The sequence below is a fragment of the Gopherus flavomarginatus genome, chromosome 1 (genome assembly GCF_025201925.1).
Source record: "Gopherus flavomarginatus isolate rGopFla2 chromosome 1, rGopFla2.mat.asm, whole genome shotgun sequence".
NCBI lineage: Eukaryota > Metazoa > Chordata > Testudines > Testudinidae > Gopherus > Gopherus flavomarginatus.
In genome coordinates this window covers 249,107,151-249,121,319 of record NC_066617.1, presented here as the reverse complement: position 1 = coordinate 249,121,319, position 14,169 = coordinate 249,107,151, and the positions used below count along the sequence as shown (strand labels likewise).

Genomic DNA, 14,169 nt, shown 5'->3' with positions numbered 1-14,169 from the left:
CGCTGCAGCATGGCTCCGGCAGGGCCCGAGCTTCTCCCCACTCAGAGCTGCGTGGTAAGTGGGTGGGGCTGCGAGCTCCAGCGGTGCCTAAGCTCCCTCCATTCGGCCTGGAGCTCGCCCCCTTACCACGCAGCTCTGAGCGGGGAAGAGCTCAGGCCCTGGCGGAGCTACGCTGCAGCGCTGTTCAGTGACGCTCTTGGATGTGGCGCACTGAAGCTCCGGGTGAGGGAGGAGCCAGGGGTAAGGGGCCGGGGTGGTTAGATAAGGGACAGGGAATCCAGGGGACAAGGAGGCGACAGAGGTCGGGGGGGAGCAGTTGGGACAGGGAATGGGGGGAGTTGGATCGTGGGCGTTCCGGAGGTCTGTCAGGACTCAGCAGGGGGGTGAATAGGGGTTGGGGCAGTCGGGACAGGGAGCAGGGGTGGGGTCCCCGGGGTGGTGGTTGGGGAGCGGGATCTCTGAGGGATGGTGAGGGAACAAGGAGCAGGATGAGGGAGGTGGGCAGTCAAGGGGGCAGGAAGTGGGTGGGGGTCGGATAGGGGCAGGGCCAGGCTGTTTGGGAGGCACAGCCTTCCCTACCCTATAGCTCATTCAGCAGTTTGAGGCTTAGCTTTTCCATTAGGGCTACCATCCCTTTCACTTCTCAAATGCCAAATTATAGTCTATATTTAATTTCAGTGCCATAGGGAGATTCATGTCAGGGGAGGGTAGCTTCATTTAAAATTAGCCACGGGGGGAGGGATCACATGAGAAGAGCAATATCCTGAACCACCTACCTCCTTCCTAACCCTACCAAGGGAGACCTCCCCACCCCTGCATTCCCTGAGGCTTCAGAGGGGTTAATTCAGTGATTCTCAAACTATTGTACTGGTGACCCTTTTCACATAGCAAACCACTTGATGCGACCCCTCCACCCCTTATAAATTAAACACTTTTTAAATATATTTAACACTATTATAAATGCTGGAGGCAAAGCAGGGTTTGAGGTGGAGGCTGACAGCTCACAACTCCCAGTAATAACCTTGTGATCCCCTGAGGGGTCCCGACCCCCAGTTTGAGAACCCCTGGGTTAATTTAATTTTAGCACCCTGTGTCCATTCACATGCATGTGCTATTTTGAGCATTTCGGTTTTCACAACATAGGCTCATCCCAAATTCCAGAACAAGCTCAAATGCTCAGTTCGTGGAGTATGTACATAAGCTACACTAAAGACAAACCCACAGTAACCGTCTCCAGTTTGTGAGGGACCCCATGGAGCCAGTCTCTAGGAAACAGATAAATGCATGGAGGTTAAGTCCATTAATGGCTATTAGCCAGGATGGGTAAGGAACGGTGTCCCTAGCGTCTGTTTGTCAGAGGGTGGAGATAGATGGCAGGAGAGAGATCACTTGATCATTACCTGTTAGGTTCACTCCCTCTGGGGCAGTTGGCGTTGGCCATTGTTGGTAGACAGGATACTGAGCTGGATGGACCTTTGGTTTGACCCAGTATGGCTGTTCTTATGTTCTACCCTAAATGAACCCAAAGTTATGGAGACATATATGAGTCAAGGAAGCCAGCAGAGTATCAGAAACCTGGAATAATCTCTGACTTGATGGGCTCAGGCATTTGGTCACAAGCTGAGATGGTTTAAAAGTTTTGGATTTTTTTAAGCAGAATTTTTTTATTGTTTCTTTAAACAATCAAACACAGCAAGCAGCAAATATTTGGCCACACACTTCTGAACCCCAAACCATATTCAGGTTTTGGCAGACTAATTTCAGCTTTTCAATTAAAAAACCAAAACAAATTTTGAAGGAAAGCAGACATTGTCCATTAACTTTTTCTGCTTTTTAAAAACCCCTAGTTTTCGATCCAAAAAAAGTTTTGACGGAAAATATTTGTCCAACCCTTTTAATGAGATTTAGTTCCTTTTAGCACTAGCTGATGCTGAGAACCAGTGATACCTTGTAAAGAAGTTTTCTCAAAACTGGGTTTGTGCTGAGATGCGGAAGGTTTATTTTTCCCAGGGCTGCCTGTGCGGGGAGCAAGTGGGGCAATTTGCGCAGGGGCCCCCAGGAGAATATAGTATTGTATAGTATTGCAATTGTTTTTATGGAAGGGGCCCCTGAAATTGCTTTGCTCCAGGCCCCCTGAATCCTCTGGGCAGCCCTGGTGGGATAGTGCACCATCCAGGAGAGTCCTTTTGGCTGTTAGTGATCATGGACTAGAGTTTAATGGCAACCATTACCTTATCAATGAAAATTCATTTAGTGTATGTTCAGTGTAGTGTAGTGTAAACTAGTGGAGTCCCCACTTGGCTCCAGGCAAAAGCCACAACTTCATTATAGATTCATAAAGTGATTCACTGCTGGAGTCTGTTAACAAAAAAATAATTCCACATTAAACTTACAGTAGCTAAACTCTTTCCCCAGATTTGGTTGCTCTTGTGGTTTCTTTACTTAGCCTAAACCTTCATCAGGGCCAGATTAATCTTTTGTGGGCCCTCATGGTGGGGTTGTTCACCAGAGTAGGGTTGCCAACTTTCTAATGGCACAAAACTGAACACCCTACCCTGCCCCTTCGCGAGGCCCTGCCCCCTGCTCTCTCCATCCCACCTCCCTCCGTCACTCGCTCTCCTCCACCCTTATTCATTTTGAGCTCTGGGGTGGGGCCAGAAATGAGGGGTTCAGGGTGTGGGAGAGGGCTCCGGGCTGGGGGTGTGGGCTCTGGGGTGGGGCCGGGGATGAAGGGTTTCGGGAGGCTTAGGGCTGGGACAGGGGGTTGGGGTGTGTGTGTGTGGAGTGTGGGCTGTGGGAAGGGAGTTTGGGTGCACGAGAGGGCTCCAGGCTGGGGCAGGAGGTTCAGGGTGTGGGGTTCCCGTGGTGCTTAATGCCGCTCCCAGAAAGTGGCCGCCAGGTCCCTGTGGCCCCTAGACGCATGAGTGGCCAGTGAGACTCTGTGCGCTACCCTCATGCGTGCAGGCATTTCCCCTGCAGCTCCCATTGGTCACGGTTCCCAGCCAATGGGAGCTGCAGAGCCATCATTGGGGTGGGGGCAGCACTTGGAGCCTCCCTGGCTGCCCACGTGTCTAGGGACTGCAGGGACCTGGCGAATACTTCTGGGAGCTGCGTGCAGATAGGGCAGGCAGGGAGCTTGCCTTAGCCTTGGCCCCTGCTGCACCACCGACCAGACTTTTAATGGGCCGGTTGGCAGTGCCTACCGGAGTCACCAGGGTCCTTTTTTGACTGGGCATTCCAGTCAATAACCGGATGTTTGGCAACCGTACCCCAGAGCGAGGCAGGGGCAAAAGCATAGCTGGGTGGAGTGGGCGTGTTGGTCGCCGAGTGAGGCAGAGGTCGGAGGCAAGAGCACAGCTGGATGGGGTGAAGGGTTCGTCCCCAGAGTGAGGCAGGGGCCAGGGGCAAGCCCAGCAGGGCAGGGGGGCGGAGTGGACCGGACCCCCTGGTTTGGCACGGAGCCAGTACCTACTTCTCTCCACCAGAGCCGGGTTCTTGGGAGCCAGTTCTCTTTCTTGCCACCTGAGCTGCAGCTCCTCCAGGCAGAAGCAGCTGCTTTTCCTGCCCTCCTGGCGGGAAGGCTGATTGCGGTTTATCCTGTACCCAGACTGCTTACCAGACACTGCCAGGTCTGCTTTTCAACCGGACTTTCCAGTCAAAAACTGGACAACAGGCAACAGAGCCTCATAACTTTAAATGTGGGAGGGCATAGCCTTTTTTCCCTGCCTTAAGGGTGAGTGACGGGCAGGAGGGGGTGGAGAGGAATGAGTGGCAGGTGGGGTCTGGGGGAAGGGGCTGAGCGGGGCAGGGCTGTGGGGCGGAGCACAGGTGGGACCAAGGGGGGAGTGGCGGAGCGCAGGCAAGACCTTGGGGTGGAGTGTGGGAAGTGGGCCATAGTCCAGGCACCAGTGGCCCCCCTACTTCTAGGGAGCTTCCAGCGCTTCTGCTTGGCAACCATAATTGGCACCTTGTGCATGTGGCCTGGCACAATGGCGCCATTGTAAACCTGGTACTGTCCTTCATCTCAGGCATAGTTACTCCCTAGGGCTCCTTTCCTCAGGACCTACCTGTCTCAAATCCTAGGTCACTCTCCCAGAGGGCTAGTCCTCCCTCCCTTACGCTCAGGGTGGAATCTAATGAATCACAACTTCCTCGATGAGTGAGCAGTATTTAACCTGCAGTTCCCAACACCTACTAACTGTGTGGGATAGCTGGAGAATCCTGTCTCCTCTGTTGATGCAGTAAAAGTTGAGGTAAAAATGCCCATGTGTCAGTCTATTAGCTCATCAGGGGACTGAGATGAAGATCCATTAAGGTTGTGTCTATACTTTGAGCTGTGGCTGTAATTCCTAGTTCAAGAGACATACCTGTGCTAGCTCTGATGGAGCTAGCATGCTAAAAATAGTGTAACTGTGGTAGTACAAGTGGTGAGACAGGCTTGCCACCCAACTACATATAGTGGTCCAAGATGCTAGGTATCTACTTTGGGTGGCTAGCTTCCTGTTGCTTTGCTGCTGAGGCTACACTCTATTTATAGCACACTAACTCAACCAGAGCTAGCACGGGTATGTCTCTTTGAATTGGGAATTACAACCCCCACTCAAAGTGTATACATACCTTTTAGAAGGCAAAAATTGAAACACTCACTAGGTCTAATGGAGGATTGAATCTGCTTTACTGTAGGCCTGTACTTCACAGCAGAATGAAGGCACAGACGTGGTTCCTTAATACCTTCTCAGGCGCAACCAGTTTTATCTTCTCTATTTTCCTTAGTGGATGCTCCAGAGATCCCTACTGTGTATGTGGAGAGTGGCTTCTTTTAAAAGTGATCACTTATCAATACTTACACAGTGCCTGAGGTACTGCAGTTATTACCATATTCTATCTTAGATACTAGGCTATAATAGCTATGGGACTGATTCTCCTGTCACTTCAATGAGTTTTATGTTAGTGTGACTTCATTGATTCTAGTGGAGTTATCTCTGATTTACACCAATATAAGTGAGAAGGAGAACCCAGCCTCTGTTAGCCTTGTGACCCTCCTAATGGGTCAACTCTACTGATTTTTCTTTCCTTATGTCAGCATAATATATTGCTAGAATAAATCCAAAGCAGCTATATGCAAAATAAGGCTTCCTGTTCTTGTTTTCTGTTTAATAATATGCATAATATGTCTGCCATAGGTTGAAGCTGTTTATTACTTTACTGTGGGTGATTTTCCAAAGGACATGAAGCAGCTACTCTTGCAGAAGGTTTCTAACAGCCCATACCCAATTCACACAGTATCTTTTAATGCAAAGGAGGAAGAAACCATTCTTTTCCTAAAGGAGCTGAGCCAACTGACCTCTGGAAGGTATGGGGAATACTACTACTGCTACATGATTTCAGTACTTTTGAAGGACTATACAGATAGAAATATGTGAATCCTTACAACATACCTAGGAGATAAGTGAATATTATTCCCATTTTACTGATGATAAACCTGAGACAGAGAGGTTAAGTAATTTTCTTAAGGTCACAGAGGAAATCGTTGTAAGAGCTGGGATTAAAACTCAGGAGTTCCTGTTCTCAGACCAGACTTCCCTCCACTCATGGTCATGGTCTCTCTTTAAGTCGGTTTACTATGTAAATGAGAAACAATCTGTCTGCTCCACCTATTCTTGGCTCTGCAGAAAAAAAAAGTGCAAGGAAAAGAGATGGACACAAAAATATGCTGAAACAGATGATTGATTTATATACTGCATTGCGGTAACACTTGTGGGCACCAATGAGGAATTCAGAACTCTGTTGTATTAGGTATTGTACAAACACACAGTAAAAAGACAGCCTCTGTCCCAGATAATTCACAGTTAAAGTTGTAACAAGACTCAGCAGGTGGATGAGACAATGAAATGGGTGGAGTGGGGTTGGAGGAGGAGGTAACCATAAAGCAAACATCTTACTGACTTAATTACAACGTGTAGCTTTATGCAGAGGCTGCAGTGGTTATAGTTAGCAGTCGTGCTAGAGATGTGTTGGAAAACTAATACTGCAAAATACAAAATGTCCAATAAGTTCTTGGAATGTACCAGGGACAATTTCTTGTTTCACAAGGTGGAGGAAGTAACCAGGAGGACAGCTGTTGTAAACTTGATTCCAACTAAAAGGGAAGAATTGGTTGCTAGTCTGAAGGTTAAGACAATTCGGGTGAAAGCGCTCATGAAATGAACAATTTCATGATTCTAAGAAAAGGAATTAGTGAGAGCAGCAGGATAAGAACAATAGACTTTTTAATAAAAGCAGACTTTAACAAACTCTGGGAATTGGTAGGTAAGGTCCTATGGGAAGAAAATCTAAGGGAAAAAGTCATTCAGGAGAGCTTGCAGCAATGCTTAAATTATAGGAGAAAAGTTGTGTGCCCCTGAATGTCAAGTGGCTTGCTTTCATTTAAACTGTAGTGAGAAGTAAGGGGGCTGTAAGACAAAAGTGAGGTAGCCACTAAAAGTAAGGGGTCCCATTCCCCCAATCTACTCTGTAATTCAAGCACTGACTGGCAGTTTCTCAAAGAGACAATATTAAAGGTGCATCAGCAAACTATCCTGTTGCAAAAGAAACATAGGAAAAATAGTAAGATGCCAAAATCGCTCCCTGAGGAGCTCTTAAATAATCTGAAAATCAAAAAGGAATCCTCAAAAAGTGGAAATGTGGACAAATAGCTATGGATGGGTACAAAAGAATAGCACAGGCATGTAGGGACAAAATTGTAAAGGCTAACGCACAATATGAGCAGAACATTGGCCAGTCGTAATAACATTTGTGTTCCAGCCTGAAAATGTCCAACCCATGAGGTTATACAGTGTTTGCCTTCTCCAGCCTTTGCAGCCTTGGCTTGACCTTGTCCCCATTGCCTCATTTGTAATGTGTTGTTTTGGATTTCTTCATCCAAAATGAAGCCACATGCTGTACATCACAACAACATAAATAGGTACCATGCCTCTTGGAACAACATGAGGTGTCTGGGGCTTTCCAGACTCCTCCACCCTTCCTTACCAGTATCTGAGGATGAGTGACATGTTCCTTTAAGATGTAACCTGCCAGGGTAGGTTCCAACATACCTACGGACTGGATGCTATACACTGTTAATGCTTTACTTAGTCCTGTGGCCACTGGTATAGCCAGTACTATAGGGAAGATCCATGTCTCATGAAGCATGCACTTTTTCTCAACATAATAGATCCTTGAGTAGCACTTTATTTGTCAACAACCCAGGCACTTCCCCACCTTGAATTTCCTTTAGTCCTACCTGTAGCTCCTGTATTAGGAAGCTGCCATACCACAGGTAATCACCTTTGATACATTAGGATGGTTCATGATTTTTTTGCATTTCATTGAGTGCTGCTTCCACTTCCCTAAACAACTGTCCTGTTATTCTAGCATCCTGGATCCTTTAAATCCTGCACTATATCCTCATTCTGTTGTTTAGTTAATTTGTTAACAGGCTTCGTAGTTGAACTCATTTTCTTCCCACAATACTCTGATATATATATATGATTCCATGCTGATGTTTCCAATGTCTCAACTCCATGTACTACTCCTGTATCTCTTTTATCTCTTTCTCCCTGACTCTTTCCTGCCTCAGGCCACCAAATTTCCTCCAATTTCACCTCATCCATTGATTGTCTGAAATTTTGCACCACATTTACTACCATTTGCATATAGAAGCACACACATTTTGCATGACAGAGCTGCTGTGGGAATGTAAAATTGGTTAAATTCAATAGTACAGGTATCATTTGGTACTGTACATTATTATTAGTCTATTGTCAGGTCCTGCTTCCATTTCTGGGCATAGTGCATCATGCTTCAGTTCTGGAATAGGAAGCATTTTTACACCAGAATGTTCAGAAGCAGTGGTGGTCCTCTGCCAGTTCTTAGTCACATCAGAGAGAACCTCAAAGCCTCAGTCACTTTCCTGGCATGGTAGGTGGACTCCTGGGCAGAAGTTGGTTTGATGATGTGCTAGAGTAACTGTAATATTTCCCACATGTGTTAACTGCATGCTATAACTGGTTACGTTAGCCATTACCATCCCATTTAAACACATGGCCCCCTTTGGGTCCCCCAGTCCAAGTACCTGCTCCTGAGAGTTGCTTGTGCTGCAGGATCTCCCACCTTGGCTGCAGTTCAGTCTATACCAGAGCTTTGTAGGCTTTCCTGCATGATTACCTGGAAACCATAAGGCTAGGGTGGCTTTCTTCCCCTTGTGCGCTGTCTCTACCTTGTTCCTCTGCTGTATCACGAATACCACGGACCCTAATGCAGTGCATAATATACCTCCCACGGTGATCAACACCTGAAAAAGAAAACAATTACTGTCACGTCCTCTTTTTATATCAATAGATTCCTTCTATCCTTCCCTCTGTATGGTTTAATCTACAGAGCATACAACCATTGGTTTAGCACCCCTTTTTCATCCTTTTCCCGGGCCAGTGGTATGGATGGATTAGCCTTGTCCATTACATAGCAGGGACTCTCTCAACTGGATTTTGGGACATACTGCATGAGGAACTGATCTCCCATTTCATATGCCTTGCCAGAAGCTTGGTCATCAATTATCTTTTCATTTTTTTTGTTGGGCCTCTCCTAGGCTTCTTGCCACCATCTTGTGTGTGCCGTACCAATTCCTTGAGCTACTGCTCTGTTACACTGCCTTATGTCCATCACTGGGGTAATGAATAGCTCATCTACCTTTCAGTCATAGTCTCAAAAGGGGTAACCCACATAGCCTTCACCATACTTCCCCTTATGACCTTTAAAACAAGGTGTAGTTTAACATCCCAGTCTTTTCCTGAGCCACTTACCATCTCTTCAGCATTGTTTTTAATCTGCCTCATTGGCTCGTTCCACAGTCCTGAACTCTGTGGGTGGCATGGTATATGGAATTTCTGATCATGTTGTTGTATCTCACAAACCTTCCTAGTCACCTTTCCCATGAATGCTGGACCATTATCACTATCCATAGCCATAGGAAGACCCCACCTAGAGAATTAGCACCTGAGCTGTGGTGATCGCTGTACAGTGTTGTCGAAATAGACTCATAGACTTTAACGTCAGAAGGGACCAGTATGATCATCTAGTCTGACCTCCTGCACAATGCAGGCTGCAGAATCTCACCCACCCACTCCCACAACAAACCCCTAACCTGTGTCTGAGCCACTGAAGTCCTCAAATCATGGTTTAAAGACTTCAAGGTGCAGAGAATCCTCCAGCAAGTGACCTGTGCCCCATGCTGCAGAGGAAGGCGAACCCCCCCCAGAGCCTCTGCCAATCTTCCCTGGAGGAAAATTCCTTCCCGACCCCAAATATGGTGATCAGATAAACCCTGAGCATGTGGGCAAGACTCACCAGCCAGTACCCAGGAAAGAATTCTCTGTACTAAGTCAGGTCCCACCCCATTACAGGCCGTTGATCGTAAATATATGCATGCGCGCGCACACACACACACACACACACACACACACACACACACACACAGATACACTCAAACTCATCAATATGTGCACACAAAAATAAAACAAACACAAATGTGTAGCTTCTGTATGCCTAGTAAAAGCATCTACAATTACAAAAAAGCATTTATTCTCTCTAGCAGTTGTAGTTGTTGGCCTCCATTGCACAGTAAACACTCACTTTTTAGTGCTAAGTTAATTTAAATGTCCACCTGCTGTGTGTCTATTCTCATGAACTCCTCACTTAATCCAACCAGGACCTCCCCCGATTTTCAAGCCACAAGTAGTCCATCCCTGTGTTTTTAGTTCCCATTCATATAATACACCAGTTCCACCACCTAATAATTTTAAAGTGTCTTGTATTTCCTCATTTTCCTTTTGTAGATCCTGTAGATCAAAATCTTTTTTCTCTTTCTGTTTCATGGCCCTGGTTGTCACTGCCTCTACCCCAGTGGTGGCTGTCTCGCCTGGCCATATAAATCCACTTTTTGGCTGCTTCCTTTACTGCTCTATCCGCTTCATCATTCCATCTTTTAATTTTTCCACTCTTGACTTGTGCCTTATCCTTCATTACCCAGACCTCTATCAATCCCTTGTTTTGTGTCACCTGGTCCAACCACTTTCACAAGCCTGCATGCTTAATGCTCCTGCTATCACTCTTCTTCCGTTCATTTTTTTTATCGAATGGAAGAAAAGCAGTAAGTGCATTATACACACAACTCAAATCAGACACCAGCACTCTCCATCTTCACACCTCTTATAGCCTGAACTAGTGTAGCAATATCATTATATTGAGCTGAGGGAGTTTGTCTTGAAAAGAGGTCTTGTTGGTACTCTCCTGCATAAATCAAGGCTAAACCAGTAACTGGCTTTCCTGCCACATAGTAGGAGGATGTAAATGAGGAGTAATCCCCAATGTCATCAAGACCCAGAGCATCGGCAGTCTTTGCTAGAAAAATCCCAGTCAGATTGTTTCCTATTTCAGGGCTTGGCACACACTCATCACATTCTCCTGTGATTGTAAGCCTTTCCCCGGGGGGCGGTGGGGGGAGGCTGGATTATGCAGTTGGTCTCCCTCTATGTTGTCCTCCAAGAATGGGGGACATTCTAGTGCTGGACTTTCCTGTCCTTAATCTTTCCTTTTGCTACAAATACTAGAGGGGCATGAACTGAACACACACTAACCTTGCTTCCACCCATAATATAACAACACTTTGGAGAGGCCAACAATGATTCATAGCCCATATGGATTTTTCAAGAATAAATTGTACCAAACCAACCTAATTTCCTTCTTTGATAGGGTTACTGGCCTAGTGGATATGGGGGAAGCAGCAGACATGATATATCTTGATTTTAAGAAGGCTTTTGACTCAGTCCCACCTGGCATTCTCCTAAGCAAACTAGGGAAATGTGTTCTGATGAAATTACTATAAAGTGGTTGAAAAACTGGTTGGAAGACCAGACTCAAAGAATAGTTATCAGTGGTTGGCTGTTAATCTGGGAGGAAATATCTAGCGGAGTGACAAAGGGGTCTGTCATGGGTCCAGTACTATTCAGTATTTTAATTAGTGACTTGGATAATGGAGAGGAGAGTGTGCTTACAATATTTTTGGAAGACACCAGGCTGGAAGGGGTTTTTAGCACCTCAGAAGACAGGATTAGAATTCAAAACGACCTTGATAAAGTGGAGAAATGGTCTGAAATCAACAAGATAAAATCCATTAAAGACAAATGCAAAGTACTACACTTAGAAAGGAAAAATCAAATGCGGAACTACAAAATGGGGAATAATTGGCTAGGTAGTAGTACTACAGAAAAGGATCTGGGGATTATAGTGGATTGCAAATTGCATATGAGCCAACAATATGATGCAGTTGCAAAAAAGGTGAATATTCTGGGGTTTATTAATAGAAGTGTCATATGTAAGATATGGGAGGGAGGTAATTGTCCCACTCTGTTCAGCACTGGTGAGGCTTCAGCTGTGTCTAATTCCGGGCATTGCACTTCAAGAAAGATGTGGACAAACTGGAGAGAGTCCAGAGGAGATTAACAAAAATGATAAAAGGTTTAGAAAATCTGACTTATGAGAAAAGGTTAAAAAAATGGGCACGTTTAGTCTTGAGGAAAGAAGACTGAGAAGGGACCTGATAACGGTCTTCAAATATGTTAAGGCTGTTTAAAAGAGGACAGTGATCAATTGTTCTCCATGTCCCTTGAAAGTAGGGCAAGAAGTAATCAGCTTAATCAGCAGCAAAGGAGATTGAGGTTAGATACTAGGAAAAACTTTCTAACTGTAAAGATAGTCAAGTTTTGGACTAGTCTTCTGAAGAAGATTGTGGAGTCCCCATCACTGGACATTTTAAAGAACAGATTGGACAAACACCTGTCAGGGATTGTCTAGGTATACGTGGTCCTGCCTCAGTGCAGAGGGCTGGCTAGATGACTTGTAACACACAAAAGGAAGTGTCAGAACTGCTGCAATGTTACCTAATTTAAGGCAGGTCTTGGGACAAGAAGAAGCAAAGGTGATGTTATCCATCAGCCCTTATAGAGGGGAGCTTCCACACAGTACTGTGCCTCCCCAGAGTCTGCTTTGTCCCTGCTGGACACATGGGAGGGGGACAACCTGCCCCGTCCTTCTGGGGAGCAGTTAGGTGACCCACTCCACAGGGAGAAGAGGCAGGTATCAGCCTTCAGACACTGGGCAGGGTTTCTCCCCCAGCTGACTGTGGTTAAATGTATTCCTTTGGGGTGGAGAAGGTGGAAGGAGGACCCATTGGGTGGGCAATGGCAGTGACATGCAGATTGGCTGTGTCCTGAACAGTGGCCATAGGGTTGAGGGGAGAAGGGTGATGGTGTGTGTGTGTGGGGGGGGAGGAAGGTGGAAACTAAGGAATTGTATATATTTATATTAAGTTAATTTAGTTGTTGTTATTTATCTATTTCTGTTTTGTCTGTCTTGTCTTTTTTTTAGGTTGTAACTTCTTAGGGGCAAGGTCTGCTCTGTTTTAGTACAGTGACTAGGCTGATGGGTCCTCAAACCTGATTTGGGCTTCTAGGCACAACCATAATCCAAATAAATAGTAATAATAATTATGGGCATCGTGGCAGTCCCTCCTCAGGAATGCCATGTTGCAGAGGCTCTGCAGAGCTATGGTATGGGCAGAACCATTCTATGTGGTATGATCCCTCCTGAGCCCTAAATAATTCTGCAGAAGTCTAGTGTGAATGTTAATGCTCAGTGGACCAGCAACAACAAACCTTGCAGCTGGGTAGCTGTACACAGATGCAGTGCTGGTAGCTGGGTAGCTGGCTGTGCAACCAGAAGGGAGCCTGGAGAAAAGTGTAGGCCTAGCTTTTCCATAGCTCTAGTCAGGAATCCATGGGATCCCCATGGTTAGTGGCTTTGTTTCTCGTACATCCCTGTTTTGGAAAGGCCTGTTTCTTTCCCTTTACACGAGGCCTGCATTAATCAGCTGTTACAGCTCAAGTACCATGGAAATGCACCCTCAGTGTGTTTGGAATAACTTGTCTCCTCCTGTGGAATATTTTCAGGTGGATGATTGAACTCTGCGTGTCTCCCTGGCTTGTATATCAGTAGTTCAATAAAGGCAATTGTAGGGCTCTGAACTTGCAGGATGCCCTGTTTAAAAAAGACTCCAGGGTCCAGATAAGGAAATGTTTCTGAACATTTATGCTAGTGTCTTCATACTGACACTTTTGAAGTACCCCAATTTCTGGCCTCTTCACCGTATGAGTATACAATAACAGAAATCAATGAGTTCTACAGAAGGGCAACAAGGATGCTCAGAGGTATATAATGAAGGGATAAACTAGGGATGTATTTACATAATTTACTTAGAGATGAAAACCCTTTTTATATTACAGATTCCATGCGTTTGCTGAGAGAACTGACTACACAGATATCATTGGACCTATACCAAAGAGTGAGGAGGATGGAGAAAGTCTAGCCACCCAGAATTCAAGAAAATTGAAAGGAAAGGTGCCTTTAGGTAAAAATAATACAAGCATGTTCTTTCTTAAAACCTTCAGAATAACAGTGTAATTTAGGAAATGTAGCCAAGTGTTAATAAACATAAGCATGAGCAGTGCTCCCACTTCACCATCTGGGGCAGGACAAATGGCTGGCCTCTTGGTGGGAAAGGGTGGATACTATGTACGTGGTCAGAGGGGGAAGGAAGAAGGGAGAAATGGACAGAGCTTCGTGTGTATGAGAGAGATACACAGAAAAAAACAAGATTGTTTTGTTTGGAAAGAGGGAAGGGTGTTGCTGTATATATGCTAGGGGTGTGGTGGGAGCATTTCAGTAAATGTTGCATATCTGAAATTGTTTCGATGCCACCGTTTCTAAAGATGAATGATGAGTAGCTTTAATCACCTGAAAGTGCACTAATCTCTTTGAAATGCATTGTGTGGTATGTCTTATTGCTATTAGGACTAGAATTTACAAGTTAAAAAGGAAGACAATTAGCCTTGTGCAATTACTAAGCATTATAGCCATGGTTACGACATCACTGACAACCAATCAGAAAACTCCAGTTGTGTCTAGATTCTAAATCCTTTCAGAGCAGAAAATATATTGCCGTGATTACTCTTTTCTTCCATGTCTGATGTCTCTTGTTTCACGGTGGCTTCTTGAATGATGCAGAGGGCAATAATA

At 45.5% G+C, this 14,169-nt stretch overlaps 1 protein-coding gene across 2 annotated transcripts in view; it reads left to right on the top strand.

The window, feature by feature from the left end:
• The window catches only part of VWA3B (von Willebrand factor A domain containing 3B), a 146,871-nt gene that overhangs the window by 19,366 nt on the left and 113,336 nt on the right, over positions 1–14,169 (top strand). For both annotated transcript variants that reach the window (XM_050932009.1, XM_050931999.1), the window contains exons 7-8: positions 5,184–5,353; positions 13,377–13,501. In XM_050932009.1, the coding sequence (XP_050787966.1) occupies positions 5,184–5,353; positions 13,377–13,501 (295 nt within the window). The remainder of the gene's footprint in view (positions 1–5,183; positions 5,354–13,376; positions 13,502–14,169) is intronic.